At 43.5% G+C, this 16,964-nt stretch overlaps 2 protein-coding genes across 2 annotated transcripts in view; both read left to right on the top strand.

Moving 5' to 3' along the window:
- Positions 1 to 1,203, top strand: part of LOC138667662 (membrane-spanning 4-domains subfamily A member 4A-like) — a 149,974-nt gene extending 148,771 nt beyond the window's left edge. Inside the window, exon 7 of the mRNA XM_069755788.1 lies at positions 1,012 to 1,203. Coding sequence (XP_069611889.1) covers positions 1,012 to 1,110 — 99 coding nt within the window. The 3' untranslated portion in view covers positions 1,111 to 1,203. The remainder of the gene's footprint in view (positions 1 to 1,011) is intronic.
- Positions 1,204 to 15,082: 13,879 nt separating this feature from the next.
- Positions 15,083 to 16,964, top strand: part of LOC138667661 (membrane-spanning 4-domains subfamily A member 4D-like) — a 45,946-nt gene continuing 44,064 nt past the window's right edge. Inside the window, exon 1 of the mRNA XM_069755786.1 lies at positions 15,083 to 15,432. Within this exon, the coding sequence (XP_069611887.1) occupies positions 15,175 to 15,432 (258 nt within the window). The 5' untranslated portion in view covers positions 15,083 to 15,174. The remainder of the gene's footprint in view (positions 15,433 to 16,964) is intronic.

Here is a 16,964-nt window from a genome sequence, read left to right as displayed (position 1 = left end):
AGGACTAGAACCCTCTCTTCCTCTCTGAAGAGACAATTTGCATATTTCCCAGAGGAGCATTGCGGCTTTAAGTCTCATCACCTCGACATGCTCATCATGTCACTCTTTGCAAGGAGAAACGATACTTTTTGGATCCAAGTGAAAGCTAGAAATAGATTCTGTTACAAGCAGAGTGCTATTGATATTAAACTGCAATGTGTACCAATGGACAACTACACGAGACTTGTGGTTCTACGGAACAAAAGTATTTAAAGAGGTTGTCCAGTTAGAAAATATTGATTACGTACTTTAACATTCGGATAGGCCATCCCATCAATATCAGATGGGTAGGGATCTTATACTCTAAACCACCAATCAGCTATTACAAGCTCAGGTGGTGGTCAGATGTAAACACATCTTAGGGTATGTTTCCAAGTGGCGTCTTTGCTGCGGATTGGACGCTGCCTCCAGCCGCAGCGTCCAATCCACAGCGTCCAGATGTTACAGCATAGTGGAGGGGATTTTATGAAATCCCACACCCACTATGCGTACAAATACACAAATGGCAAACCTGTGTATACGCACATGCGGTGCGTCTTTATAGACAGCAGCATGTCTATTTATCTTGTGGAGATGCTTAGTCTCTGCAAGATAAATAGCATCGTTCTATGTATAGGATGCGGTGATTCCGCATGGTTCAATGAACACATGCGGAATCACCGCACTTACAAAAGCACTTTGGACGGGGCAGGTGTCTGCTGTGATCAAAGTACTCGGAATACGCCATGTGTAAACATACCCTAATGGTGTGGTGCAGCACAGCTACCTTCAATGTGTATTAGGTGCTGCAAAACAGACCTATTCTATTCAAGAGACTGTAGTGTGTTCTGCCTTTCTGCTTACATGGGAAAAGAAGTGCTGAATACGTTTTAGTGTATTTTATTATTTTATCATTAGTACTGCATTTTTAAACTTATGCATTTAGGATGCTAACCTTTGTTCAATAACCCATTATCACTTTTATCATTACAGGTGCTTGTAATTCAGAATGTGGCACAAGGGCCTCCATCTGCCTATCCACCAAACACTTCAGCCTTCCCTGCTCCACCTAATATGTATACTCAAAAATGAAGATGGTGTCAAAATACAGACTACTGATGTTTTTAGTGTTTCTAGAAAAGAAAATTCAGAGATTGTCTGTAAAATAAACATATTTTAGTTGAACTAACTGCTTTAATTTCATTAAAGTGAAAAAATAGAAAACTATTTATTTTGCCATACTATTCCATTCATAAGTGACGTTAAGACTCTGTCAATATTCGGACATCCTAGATACAAAGTTCAATTATTCATCATAATTTCATACGTTATTCATACGTAATTTCAATATAAGTATTCATTCACCATATAATCAGGTTATTATAACTAGGCATAGGAGAGCAGGTACCTAGGACATAAGGGAGGAAGGGGTGGCACTTTGCAGTAAAATGACCAATATATTTCCGTTTTCCCAAAGTAAGTAAGTGCTGCCTCCAGATGAATGTCTAAATATCGAGCAGCAGTAGGAAAGGAGGGGGTGGGACCTTGGCACAGTCTGTTTTACTGTAAGAGGTCTGAGCGGGACCCAGCTCTAGTAGCAACATGCTGTGAGACTGAATTTCAACACCCATTCCTGCTCTGAAAACAGCGGAGCTTAGAAAAGTGTGAATTAGCAGGCAGCTGATAAGTCACATACCTCACAAATTTTGGAAAAGAGAAAGAGGGACAAATTATGTTGAGCGCAAATTTACCATTTCTTTCTACCCTTGTTGGAGAAGATGTCAGAGGGGCACTGGCAGTGATGGAAATTCAGCAGCTGCCCAAGACTGCAGGGTGTAGACCAGGGGTGTCAAACTGCATTCCTCGAGGGCAAACCATGCGTGTTTTCAAGATTTCCTTAGCTTTGCACAAGGTGATGTAATCATTATGTGTGTAGGTGATTAAATTATCACCTGTGCAGTACAAGAAAATCCTGAAAACATGACCTGTTTGCAGCCCTTGAGGATTGCAGTTTGACACCTCTGGTGTAGACCAAAATCTGGGACTGTCTGCATTGGATCAATTCAAGGGACTCTAGTCCAGTGTCTAGGTCAGTGCTACCAGGTGGCTCGATGGGAGTTTATGAATCTCTTACCTTCCGGCGTCCCAGGGCTCATGCAACATCATCAGTGTTTCCTGCTCATCTCTAGTTGAGACCTGTAGATTTATTTTTCTTTCATTTGTAACGTTGTCTAGGGTGATAGTCATATTCGAGTGTCATGAGTTCAACACCACGGCGTGCTATAAAAAACAGGCGCCTGTTTCCAGTGTATGTGTTGCTGTTGTGGCTGTGAACACTTCTTGTGCCCTATGGTCTGCCATGCTTAGCATGGCCAAGGTTCCCCTTAACCCCATGAATGGGAGACCACATTGATGTATAAAAACAAGTTTAACTTTACTGTTCACTTTATTGATTCACAAAGCACAGCAGGAGATGCAGACATCTTTCTTTTGGTTGCAGTACAGAGACATCTCTTCAACAAACATTTTTCAACCGCACAAGTGTTGAAACTTCTCACTAGCGGAGTAATGAGTTTTCAAGCTCCCTCAACAGTATTACATCTTCAGATGCCTCTTCTAACTTTCTCTAGCTAAAGCACTTTCAGGAACTGAGTAAATGAAGCACCTGTGGCCAGTGTCTTTACTCTATGTGCCCCCCAGTCTCGCTGAATAGTCTCTTCTTAGCTGTCAAGCCTTGGATGACACATTGTGTTCCCAGAGTCCCATAGGATATCTCACAAGTTGCTGAACAAGAGCTCCCTTTCCACAGTCACCACTTGAGCTCTTCTCCTTAGTCATTTTCCTTCTTTGTCTGTCTGCTTCTCTGTTCTCCTCTTCACACACACACACACTCTCCAGTGTAGATCACCTTGACCATAGGAGTGTCCTGACTTCTTTCCTCGTCTGATCTCACTCTTAGGCTGAACTAACTTCTTTCTGTTCCTGAAACTATCCAGAATTTCACAAAGTGCCCACCCACTATGATCTGTCCTCTTAGGCTATCTGCCCACATTCCGAAATGCTTCGGAAATATCCGCATTTCTGCAACTCCCTACTTCGGGTAAAACGCATGCGGAATTCGCATGCGTTTTTCTCACAAAACACAAGCGTTTTGCAAGCATTTTTAGCTTGCAGAATGCTTGCGTTTTCCAAGCGATTTGAAGCATCGCTTGGAAAAGTGATTGACAGTGTGATTGATAGTGCTTGACAAGTGTGACCAACTTTTTACTATTGATGCTGCCTATGCAGCATCAATAGTAAAAGATAGAATGTTAAAAATAATAAAAAATATGTTTATTCTACCCTTCCTACGGCCCCCGACCTCCTCAGCGGCGCTCCCGATACATTCCGTTCCCAGGGATGCTTTGCGCGAAGGACCTTTGTGACGTCACTGTCGCGTGACCATGACATCACCCAGGTGGTTTGCGCAATGCATCCCTGCGAATGGAAGCTGCCGCGTGCACCGCTGAGAGCCGGGAGGACTCCGGGGGCCATCAGAAGGTAAGTATATCCCTATTTTTTATTTTAATTATTTTTTTACAGGGCTATTGTACCTAGGGCCTGGAGGAGAGTCTCCTCTCCTCCAGACCCAGGTAACATCCACACATGAAAAGCTCACTTTACACTGCGATTCTGCAGAAATAATGAACATGCTGCGGATTTCACCGCTATGCGATTTCGCAACTGGAGAATCCGCACCATGGGCACAGCAACTGCAGAATCCCATAGGTTTGCATGGGAATGCATTTTTAAGCATTTTGTATCCGCTGCGGCAGAAACGCATAAAAAACACAACGTGGGCACACAGCCATACTTAGTTAACTCTCGATAACTGTCTATGTTCCACTTCTGCTGGCAAAACTTAACTTTTCAGCTAGTTCTAGATAGAGATGGGTGGACCCCTGGATGTTCAAGTCTGGCAGGTTCTGCCGAATAGTTAAAAAAGTTTGGGATCGGGCATCAGAACAGGACCAGAACTGGAACCCAGACCACATTCACTTGAATGGGGGCCCCAAACATCCAGTGCATGTGCATGATAGTGAGGCAAACAATGCTTCTGATCAGCAGTAAAAGTCAGACGGCCATGGTTCCCATGCTGTTAAAAGACAGCATGAGCCCGCAGCTGTGATTGGACGTAAAAAGTTTACCTCCGGTCACTGGCGTCGGCTGATGGGACTACTGCTCCCATCAACCTTCTCCTGCTGCCTCTAATAACAGTGAGAGCAATCGGCGCCTGGCAATACACGGTATTAAGAAATGGGGTATGTGAACTTTTGATCAGGGTCATTTGGATGTTTTGGGTTGTCATTATGATTTAAAAAGAGAAAATACAGTAGTTTGACAAAAAACTGTTTCACCCAACCACTAACCATGAGTGGAGAAAAAGTTTTGGTGTTATCAATCATATTCTCTGAAAAAGGCCAAGAAAGCAAAAATTCTGCCATGGTATGTAAACTTTTGAGCACAACTGTATGTATATATATATTTATATATATATATATATATTTTTTTTTTTTTTCTTTGTTAGCTAGAATAAAAGCTGGCAACTCAGCCACCGTGTGCAGTAAAATACAGCAGGACGCGACAGAATAGAAGAGATGGATTACACAAAGTGTATACACATATAATAGATACATAGATGTCTGTGACATATATAATTAGAACAGTGCATGTGCAGCTTACTGTACATGTATTTAATTATTAACAGATTATTTTTCTGAAAATAAATGGCGTGGGCTCCCGCATAATATTCTTAACCAGCAGATGGAAAGCTGATGGCTGGGGACTGATATTTATAACGTGGGAAGGGTTAATACCCATGGAGCTTCCCAGGCTATTAATATCAGCTAACAGCTGTATACTTAGCTTTTACTGGCTATTAAAATGGAGGACCCCCAAAAAATGACGTAAGGTCCTCCTATAATTAATAATCGGCAAGGGCTATGCAGACAGGCTATGTGGGCTGATATTAATAGCCTAGGAAGGGGCCATGGTTAGTGCCCCCACTCCTCAGGCTAAAAACATCAGCACTCAGCTGCCCCAGATAAGGTATATCTAAAAGAAGTGCCAATTCTGGCACTTAACCTCACTTTTCCCACTTGCTCTGTAGCGGTGGCAAGTGGGGTGATAGCTGATGGGGTTGATGTCACCTTTGTATTGTCAAGTGACAACAAGCCCCGAGATTAGTAATGCAGATATATACAGTGGGTATGGAAAGTATTCATACCCCTTTAAAATTTTCACTCTTTGTTTCATTGCATCCATTTGGTACATTCAAAAAAGTTCATTTTTTCACATTAATGTACACTCTGCACCCCATCTTGACTGATAAAAACAGAAATGTAGTAATATTTGCAAATTTATTAAAAAAGAAAAACAAATATCACATGGTCATAATTATTCAGACCCTTCGCTCAGACACTGATATTTAAGTCACATGCTGTCCATTTCCTTGTGATCCTCCTTGAGATTATTCTACTCCTCCTTTGGAGTCCAGCTGTGTTTAAATAAACTGGTAGGACTTGATTTGGAAAGGCACACACCTGTCTATATAAGATCTCACAGTGCATGTCAGACTAAATGAGAATCATGAGGTCAAAGGAACTGGCCAAGGAGCTCAGAGACAGAATTGTGGCAAGTCACAGATCTGGCCAAGGTTACAGCAGAATTTCTATGCAGTACTCAAGGTTTCTAAGAGCACAGAAGTGTTCGTAGACCTGGTCGTCCAGCCAAACTGAGCAAATTTATTAAATTTGCAAAAATTTCTACATTTCTTTTTTTTTTTCAGTCAAGATGGATTGCAGAGTGTTCATTAATGTGAAAAAAAAGAACTTTTTTGAATTTACCAAATGGTTTCAATGAAACAAAGAGTGAAAAATTGAAAGGTGTATGACTCCTTTACGTACCCACTGTATATATCTTTAAAAGAATATTTCCTTCGAAAATGATGTGTAAATAACATAGAGAATTGCTCTATGTAAAATATAATTCTAACCCTTTCGTGATCTAGCCTGTTTTTGCCTTCGTGGTTTTAATATTAGACAGTGTAGGACTGTCCCGATCAGAGTTAACTTGTCATGGTGGAATGCTATTTATTGATAAAAAAAAGTATTGCTAAAAACTCTGTGTTATTTAAATGCACTTTTTGCTTTCAATTTACTTAGTTACAACAGGGTTTTTTGCTCACTTTTTCTCTTGTAGGTTTTATATATGTTGTGGCCAATATGAACATGCGTTTAAGTTCTGCATGTGTATCAACTCAAGTCATGACCAATTTTTGTGGGTTTTTTTCTTTGCATTATTGCATTCTGTGCAACCTGGGGTGTGGCCTCCCTATCCTGGGCTGGAAATTGTATATAAGGCTTCCACAAACTGGTGTTCCACTGGTTGGGCCCAGTCCTTTTGTCTGGCCTTATTCACACTGAGATCAACATTTAATATTAGACAGTGTAGGACTGTCCCGATCAGAGTTACCTTGTCGTGGTGGGATGGCTTTTATGCTACTTTTTATTTTAAAAAAGTATTCCTAAAAACTCACTCTTTTCTAGTAGGTTTTATATGTTTTGTGGCAAATGTGAACATGCGTTTAAGTTCTGCAAGCCAAGCTCAATTTTGTGGTTTTTTTTTCCTTCGTGAGCGGGCCAATATTTTTCAATTCTGACTAGGGTCATTTCATGAGGTCATAACTCTAGAACACTTCAATGGATCCCGGTGTTCTGAGATTTCTTGTGACATATTGTACTTTATGATAGTGGTAAAATTTATTTGATATGACTTGCGTTTATTTGTTAAAAAAATGGAAATTTGGCGAAAATTTAAAAAAATTTTCTATTTTCAAACTTTTAATTTTTATGCATTTAAATCAGAGAGTCATATCCCACAAAATAGTTAATAAATAACGTGTTAGGAGTCGAGTTCCCACCGCCGCACAGGGGGAATCTCGATCCATGTCTGCTGTGGTCTCCCATTCTGCATCGGCCGCAGTGGAGCCTGCTCAGCAGACACGTCGGTCCCAGCATCTCACTGAATCTGATACTGTGCAAAGGGTTACTGCTGCCTCTCCAGGCTCTGCTATTGTACCCTGCACTGGTCTGCGGCAACCAGGCTTTTCTGGGACTAAGTCCTGCTTTGCACACACTGAGCATGTGCAGCGCCCCAGAGACCTGGTCGTTGCAGTATGACGCTCTGCGACTAAGGGGAGTGATGGTTCGTCTGATGGCACTAAAGGAGTTCTCCTGACCAGGTATCACCAGAACACTTTACACTTCACACTCCGGCCACTAGGGGGAGCAAAAGGCTTTACTTATTGGGCCACTCCTCACACTGGTAAAACTAGGGGTCGGGGAGGAAGTTAGTCAGAAGCTGACTGGGTTGGATTCAGGCAACATCCCGTGGCAGGGGGTGTTGCAGGGAGAAGACACAGGGGGGTCCCTGTCAGGCGTAGGAACCTGGCAGGTGCCTAGCGAACAGAACAGAACGTAACGGAACCGCGCCTGCACACCCCACGGCGGTATCCAAGAGAGAGACACGAAGGGAAGGATATTGTGGAACAGTCTAAACGAGATTAAGCACAAAGGAGTACCAGTAGGAGTCGTGCCGTGAGACCGAGGCAACATCCTACTGAGGCGCGTAGCCGGTGGCCGGAACACCGCGGGAGTAACTGACTCTAGGCCTTACTCCAAACTCCGCAGGACAGTTAAGTATAGGTTGGCTGTCTCACCTAAACACCTATGAAGACATAGGGGGCATCAGTGGGAGAGGGGCGTCTCTAGGGTCCCGGAAGACCTCCAGGCCTTCCCGTCATATGGGTGCATCCTAGCCACAACATACCTGGGGGACGTTGAACTAGAAAGATCTGGAACCAAAGAAAGAGAGAGCTGTAGAGAACGAACGAACGAGAACAGCAGTTGTGAGGACTATTCCGAATGCTCAGCAGGGTAGGACTACAACACACAGGCGCTAGTGGTAGGCAACGATTTCCATCTGCGAAGGAAACTCTGGATGTGCCCATCGGACCGGCTGGTCTCCGATAGCCCTGTTAAACGTGCTCTGGATTGTGGATCCTGAAGCCTTCGGTAAAGAGACAGCAACCCTGTGTCCTCGTTATTGACTGCACCCTAAACCATTACCATCTACCTTACTGGGAAGCCCTGGGGACATACTTCACCTGTGGGAAGGTATACCATCCAGCTGCCATTCCATCACCCCAGCGGACCCCACAGCAGCGTCGGTCACCCTGACCGAACACCACAGGTGGCGTCACGAACCCCTGACAGACTGCACCACCTTTATTGGACGCCCCTTAGCAGGGTCGCGGACCGGGTCTAGCCACCGTGACAGCTTCAGAACCGAACCAGAGAGGCCCGGTACCAAGAACTCGTGGCCCTGTGTCTGGGGGGCTCCACATGCCCAGGGTAAGATCTCTCAGTGGAGATCAAGGGTCACATGCTCAGGTACTGCAGCAACTTCCATTGGTCCTCCAGGAAGGTCCTGTACCTGATCAAGTTCTGTGGCAGCCTTCCATTGGTCCTTCTTGGAAGGTCCTGTAGGTGCTACAGCTATAAAAGGTTCTCATGACCGCACGGCCATGCGCTAGTATCAAATATGTACGAGCTCAGCACCAGTGTGGTCATGTGTGTGGTCAGGGACCCGGCTGAAATAAGCCCCTAGAATGCTGGCACCTCCGGCGAGGAGTTTATGTCTGAATTTAGGGATAGCTAATAGCCATTAGAATTCCGGCTCCACCGGAGAGGAGCTGCGTGTTGGTTGGACTGCATGACCACTGTCGGCTCTACACAGTAGCTGTGTCCCCGGTAAGCTAAACAGGGCACAGCGTTCTCTTTGCTACGGGCTCTGTGAAGTAACATCGTTCATTTATAGAAATTTGCTTCGCCGCCTTGCTTAGCAGCCGGTTCTTTCCTGCATGGTGGATCCCAGGTTGCGAGCACACCTATCTCATTTAATAAAAATATTCGGTGCGTTCCGCCAACCCTAACATAATGTTTACCACATGTATAATTTACATCAGCACAATTTTTGAAACATAATGTTTTTTGTTAGGAAGTTATAAGGGTTAAATTTGACCAGTGATTTCTTATTTTTCCAACAAAATTTACAAAACCACTTTTTTTAGGGAACACCTCACATTTGAAGTGAGTTTGGGGGGGTCAATATGATAGAAAATACCCAAAAGTGACACCATTGTGGATGGAAAAATATAAACATTTACTTTTCTGTCACAAAAATCTTCCTTTAGACCAAATTTTTATTGCAAGTGGTAGAGCACTGTTCGAGCTGGGGGGAACACTCTCTCGTGGGTGGCAGTACTGGCACAGGGCCCCTCATATTACGATGGTGTGTCTGATGTTGGTTGTGCACAACCACCGTCAGAGACACCTCATTGTACTATGAGGGACCCTGTGCCAGTGCCGTCGCCCAAGAGTGGGCACACCCACCTGTCCAGGCAAATGGCACTCGCACGGGTGCTTGCGCCAGGTGGTGTCCACAGCCCTGTGGGGGGAGTCAGCCCATTTAGGGAGGTATAAAAATGGCCTATGGTGGACATTCAGCAGCTGCAAATGGAGGAATTGGAGAAGTCAGTAAGGGGAGGCCAAAAGCAAGACATTTTTCAGGCAAGCTATGTGTCAGCAGGAGGAGGCGGGGCAAAATAATTTGAAATCCATGATTGGTTCATTTTAATGAAGGTTAGATCATCAACATTCTGGGTAGCCAGACGTGTCCTTTATTCGGTCAGTATTGAACCAGCAGCACTGAAGACTCTTTCTGATAGCACACTAGAAGCAGGGCAAGCGAGTTCCTGTAATGCATATTCTGCCAATTCAGGCCAGGTGTCTATTTTAGATGCCCAGTAATCAAAGGGGAATGACCTGTGAGGGAGAACATTGATGAGGGAGGAAAAGTAGTTCGTAACCATACTGGACAAATGCTGTCTCCTGTCACTTTGAATCGATGCAGCACTACCTGTCTTGTCAGCGGTCATTGCGAAATCACTCCACAACCTGGTCATAAAACCCCTCTGTCCAACGCCACTTCGGATTTGTGCACCTCTAACACCTCTGCCATGTTGCCCAATACTGCTCGTGTGAGAACCATCACCGCCACTGTGTGCTGGGAATGGCTGAACCAAACGGTCTACAAGAGTTGCTTGTTTGGTAGCCAATATTTGCTCAAGGTTCTCATGTGGCATGATATTTTGTAATTTTCCTTATATAATGGATCCAGGAGGCAGGCCAACCACTAATTGTCATCGGTCATCATTTTGATAATGCGGGGGTCCCTTTTTAGGATACGCAAGGCATAGTCAGCCATGTGGGCCAATGTTCCAGGTGTCAATTCACTGCTTGTGCTGGGTTGAGGAGCACTTTCTTGCAAATCAACATCACTTGTGTCCCACAAAAACCCTGTACCTGATCTTGCAATGCCACCAGTTTCTATTGCCTCCTGTGAAGCATCCTCCTCCCATAAATATTCATCCCCATCATCATCCTCCTTCTCCTCTTTGTTCGCCACCTTGTCCAGGAGAGTTCCCTGAGCAGACAATCGCTGACTGTCATCAAGGCTTTCCTCCTGCTCGGCTGCAGATGCCAGCTCCTTAATGTGCGTGAAACTTTGCATCAGCAGACTCAGTAGTGGGATGCTCATGCTTATGATGGAGTCGTCTGCACTAACCAGCCATGTGCATTCCTCAAAACACTGAAGGACTTGACAGAGGTCTTGGAGCTTCGACCACTGCACACCAGACAACTCCATGTCTGCCATCCAACTGCCTGCCCGTGTATGTGTATCCTCCCACAAATTAATCACAGCACGCCTCTGTTCGCACAGCTTCTGAACCATGTGCAGTGTGGAGTTCCACCTTGTTGCAACATCAATTATTTGGTGGTGCTGGGGAGGATTCAGCGATCGCTAATGGTTCAGCATATGGCTGGAGTGTACGTGCGACCGGCGGATGTGGGAGCAAAGTCCTTGCACCTTCAGGAGCAGGGCTGGTAACTCCGGATAATTTTTGAGGAAGCACTGCACCACCAGGTTCAAGGTGTGAGCCAGGCAAGGTATGTGTTTAAGTTCTGAAAGGGCTATGGCAGCCATAAAATTTTTTCCGTTATCACTGACTACCTTGCCTGCCTCAAGATGTACACTGCCCTGCCATGACAGAGTTTGTTGCTGCAAGTACTCGGCCAGTACTTCCGCGGTGTGTCTGTTGTCGCCCAAACACTTAATTTCTAACATAGCCTGCTGACGCTTTCCACTAGCTGTTCGATAATGGGACACCTCGTGTGCAACACTGGCAGCTGCGGATGGAGTGGTCGTGCGACTGCGCTCTGTGGACGAGCTTTCGCTTCTGGAGGAGGAGGAGTAGGAGGGAAAAAAACACCAAATTGAGCTTAACTTGAGTTGGTACACATGCAGAGGTTAAACGCATGTTCACATTGGCCACAAAACATTAAAACCTACAAGAGAAAAAAGTAAACGAAAACCCTGATGTAAGTAAAAAAGCAAAAGTGCATTTAAATAACACAGAGTTTTTAGTAATACTGTTTTTTGATAAAAAAAAATAGTACAAAAGCCATCCCACCTCGTCACGGTAACTCTGATCGGGACAGTCCTACACTGTCTAATATTAAAACCTTACATTGTGTCAATGTTGACCTCAGTGTGAATAAGGGCAGACAAAAGGACTGGGCCCAACCAGTGAAACACTAGACTGGGGAAGCCTTAAGGTACCGTCACACATAACGATATCGTTAACGATATCGTTGCTTTTTGTGATGTAGCAACGATATCGTTAAGGAAATCGTTATGTGTGACAGCGACCAACGATCAGGCCCCTTGCTGGGAGATCGTTGGTCGCTGAGGAAAGTCCAGCACTTTATTTCGTCGCTGGATCTCCCGCTGACATCGCTGGATCGGCGTGTGTGACGCCGATCCAGCGATGTCTTCACTGGTAACCAGGGTAAACATCGGGTTACTAAGGAGTTAACAAGTGTGAACATTTTATAGGTTGGCTCTTTCTGGACTCGGCGATACCAAATATGTGTACTTTTTATGTTTTTACAAATAGATATATGTATTTATTGGTTAAATATTTTTTCTTTTTTTAATTTATTTTGTGATTTTTTTAAATGGTTTTAAAACCTTTTTTTTTAACTTTTTTTTAAATTCTTTTACTTAGTCCCTTTATGGGACTTCAATTTTTATTTGTCTGATCACTGGTCTCTTACAAGGCAATACACATACACTGCCTTGCAAGAGATTTATTAGTTTTACACAGTGAAATCGCTTGTTAGACTCAGGCTGAGTCTAACAGGCCACCGTAGCTGGCAGACCCAGAGGTCAACACATGACCTCTGGCTGCCGGGAAAACGCGGGATCCCCCGTAATGTGATCAGATTTCATCACAGGAGGCGTCGGAGAGGTGAGAATAGCAGGGGTCTCTCTGCTATATTCTAAATGCCGCGATCGTGGCATCTAGAAGATAGCAAAGGGTTTACATTACTGGGACTTGATGTAATCAGGTCCCGATCATGTCACCTGTCAGAGCAACTGCTCTGCTCAGGAATTACAGCGCTTGCAGGACCCTGGGGGTGCTGAGCGCTGCTAGACCACCCACCGTTCATAAACGTCAGGCTTGAGAGCCAACTACCAATTAAGTAAATCAGGTGAGGTGCATCTCTGTAATGAGGAGGGGTGTTGTCTAAGGACATCACAACCATATATAAGGTGTGCTTAATTATTAGGCAACTTCCTTTCCTTTGGCAAAATGGGTCAGAACTCAGAAGAGAGATTTGACGGGCTCTGAAAAGTCCAAAATTGTGAGATGTCTTGCAGAAGGATGCAGCAGTCTTGAAATTGTCAAACTTTTGAAGCGTGATCACCAAACAATCAAGCGTTTCATGACAAATAACCAACAGAGTTGCAAGAAGCGTGTTGGGCAAAAAAGGCGCAAAATAACTGCCCATGTATTGAGGAAAATCAAGCGTGAAGCTGCCAAGATGCCATCAGTTTTGCCATATTTCAGAGCTGCTGCGTTACTGGAGTAATAAAAAGCACTAGGTGTGCAATACTCAGGGACATGGCCAAGGTAAGGAAGGCTGAAAAATGACCACATTTGAACATGAAACATAAGATAAAACATCAAGACTGAGCCAAGAAATATCTTAAGATGGACTTTTCAAAGGTTTTATGGACTGATGACTCTTGATGGGCCAGATGGATGGGCCAGAGGCTGGATCAGTAAAGGGCAGAGAGCTCCACTCCGACGCCAACAAGGTGGAGGTGGGGTACTGGTAGGGGCTGGTATCATCAAAGAATAACTTGTGGGACCTTTCCGGGTTGAGGATGGAGTGAAGCTCAACTCCCAGACCTACTGCCAGTTTCTGGAAGACAACTTCTTCAAGCAGTGGTACAGAAAGAAGTTGGTATCGTTCAAGAAAAACATGATTTTCACGCAGGACAGTGCACCATCACATGCCTCCAACTATTCCACAGCGTGGCTAACCAGTAAAGATCTAAAAAAAGAAAAAATAATGACATGGCCCCCTTGTTCACCTGATCTGAACCCCATAGAGAACCTGTGGTCCCTCATAAAATGTGAGCTCTACAGGGAGGGAAACCAGTTCACCTCTCGGAAAAGTGTCTGGGAGGCTGTTGTGGCTGCTGCACGCAATGTTGATCGTAAACAGATCAAGCAACTGACAGAATCTATGGATGGAAGGCTGTTGAGTGTCATCATAAAGAAAGGTGGCTATATTGGTCACTAGTTTGGGGGGGTTTGTTTTTGCATCTCAGAAATGTTTATTTCTAAATTTTGTGGGATTATATTGGTTTACCTGGTGAAAATAAACAAGTGAGATGGGAATATATTTGGTTTTTATTAAGTTGCCTAATAATTCTGCACAGTTATAGTTACCTGCACAAACAGATATCCTCCTAAGATAGCCAAATCTAAAAAAAAAAACACTCCAACTTCCAAAAATATTAAGCTTTGATATTTATGAGTCATTTGGGTTGATTCAGAACATAGTTGTTGATCAATAATAATCCTCTAAAATGCAACTTGCCTAATAATTCTGCACACAGTGTATCTACCGTGGGCATCACGAAGAGGTTAAAATCGCATTGCAATTGGATAGCTATCGCACTGCATTCTGATGTAAATCAGATTGTACTCGCATGACACTTGCATTATACCCGTGTGACTCTCGGCAGTGAGAATCGGACCGATTTTTTTATGTGTTTAGTGTGACTTCAGCCTAACTGTAAAACTTTGTAGCTCATTTAGACACTATAACCATAAGACTTGTGCTCCACAGCAAATCTGGCCATGACACATGTCACAGCTGCTACTTGACGGCACAATGTAGGTGCCTGCGGATGCTTTGCAACATGAAATTCATAAAAATTCTAATAATTTGGATGTTTTGCCACTTGTGGGTTGCAGAGGAATCCCATCCACTTACATTACCATACAATTTAGAATTGACATATCGAAATGTTTGGACACACCACGTTTGTTGCAGCCAAAGTTGCTAAGTAAGCTCTGCCTTATTCTTTTGTACCATGTAATTTGACCATAACTGTCAAGATTCCTCTGAAATTTCTGTAATATGTCACAGTACAGTGGACAATATGGTGGTTTTGATCCACAGTACAGGGCAGTGTGTACAAGGTTCAAAGACCAATGTTACAAGGCAGCAATGTTCATCAATGTGTGGCTTATACCAGGGCCACTGAAGAAATCAGTAATCTTCTCAGTCACTGAAGCACATTGTAAATGTTATACAGGTAATGAAAACATCACGTGAAGAATGAGTTAATGTTCACTAACCCTTTTAGTTTCTGTGAAACGGTTACTTATGACAGCATGGGTGCAGATGGCGAACTGTTATTGTGCCCTGGTAATAGATCCCCAGGGAACAGACCTTTAACGCTAATTAGGTGGAAGGGAAGCAACATATAAAATATCAGTGCGTGATGTCAAGTTGTTATTTTACTTCCTTGTCATAGTTCGGGATATTGTATTCCTCTTGCATTCGATTATTTCCATGATATTTGTGCCTTTTTCTTCACTTCTTTATTATCCATTAAGCTTTCATAATGTCATCAATGAATGGAGGCGGCATGCACAGCTATGAAGCTCTAACCAGCGAGACAATTCCTACTGCTCTACCTCATAGCTTTCCACTTTATCATGTTCCTCCAGTTCCTCCTGGATATAATGGTCCATCTGATGCCCAGATGTGGAAGGTCCCCACCGTGGCTCCGCAGTGGAGCTTTGCTGCTGTCATTCCTCAAATTACAGAATCCTCAACCTTTTACAAAACCTTTCTAAAAGGCAAACCTAAGGCTCTTGGGGTGAGTGATTTGATTTTTAGATCTAACACTAACCATAGAAGACAATTATGAATGAGATATACCCATTAGTCCAGCACAAATTGCTAAAATATAATAATCATAGATGAGTGAATCTTGTGAGATTCGAATTCTCAACTCATGTAGATTTTCCTTGGAAATTCTATTTGCGGTAAAGATATTCTTTGCAAATTGAATGTTTCTTTTTATGCTCTTGGGTAGTGATGAGCGAATATACTCGTTACTTGAAATTTGTCGAGCACGCTCGGGGGACCTCCGAGTATTATTTAGTGCTCGGAGATTTAGTTTTTCTTGCCGCAGCTGAATGATTTACATCTCTTAGCCAGCTTGATTACATGTGGGATTCCCAAGCAACCAGGCAACCCCCACATGTACTTATGCTGGCTAACAGATGTAAAACATTCAGCTGCGGCAAGAAAAACTAAATCTAAAAAATACTCGGAGGACCCCCAAGCATGCTCGAGAAATCTCGAAAACGAGTATATTCGCTCATCACTACTCTTGGGTCTTAAGACACCCCAGAGCATAATGAATGTAAGATGGTGGAATACTTAAAAATTAATACTCCCTGCTCACTTCTCAGGATACCCGCTTCTTGCTGCCCACCTCCTGGTCCTCAAGGCCCTTTCTTTCTATGTCAGATGCCATATCTCTGGTGTCTTCACTCTGGATCGAAAATTCCAGGCACAACTAGGCTTAAGATGTTCCTGTGCATCATAAAGTCTCAAAGTTATGGCACAACGTAGGCCGAAACCTTATGACACACAATGACCTCTAAAGCCTAGATCACGACTAGGAGTTGCATTGTAGAGTGAAGATGCCAGAGATGCGGCACACAACAGCAGGAAAAAAGAAGTGGACTGAATGGCAAGGAGTGAGGTGGTTGGAGAAATGAGCAATGACTTTTTGATTTTTTTTATCATTTGCCAGTTTTCCACAGTTCAGCCATATAGCAAAGCAAATTACAAAAATCCATATTCTGTAGACTACAGGTTTGAAATTTTTTTTTAATAGAACTTATTTCAACTCTAATAAATACACCCATCTCTAATAGCAATATGTCTGATAAAAAAACCTAAGCTAGTTAATTTTTGTAAATTCATTCATTGATTCATTCAGAAACATACCCATGGATCAGTGTTAATTAAGTAGATTGGTAATGCTAATGATGCACAGTATGCATGACTGAGCTTGAACTGCAGTATATGAGAACAGCTACTGCACATTGTATAGTGCTATTGTGTTTCAGCTTCATACATTGGTTTGTTATTGTTACCATTGGACCTGTTAACAGCTGAATGGTGGGAATGCTGGGTGTTCGACCCCAGCAAATCTGCTATTGATAACCTATCCTAACGACAAGCAATCGATATTGTCATTTCGTTCTGCCTGTTTCTGGTTTTCGGCATGACAATGCATATGTTTGCTTTAACCCTTTACTCTTTTCCCCCTAATTTGAGCTGGGATACTGTTGGCTGTTACCTTAATGGAGCCTTCTCAGTTCCCTGCTCTGC

The sequence above is a fragment of the Ranitomeya imitator genome, chromosome 2, assembly GCF_032444005.1.
Source record: "Ranitomeya imitator isolate aRanImi1 chromosome 2, aRanImi1.pri, whole genome shotgun sequence".
Taxonomy (NCBI): domain Eukaryota; kingdom Metazoa; phylum Chordata; class Amphibia; order Anura; family Dendrobatidae; genus Ranitomeya; species Ranitomeya imitator.
The sequence above is the reverse complement of the archived record's forward strand: the minus strand, read 5'-3'. Positions and strand labels throughout refer to the sequence as shown.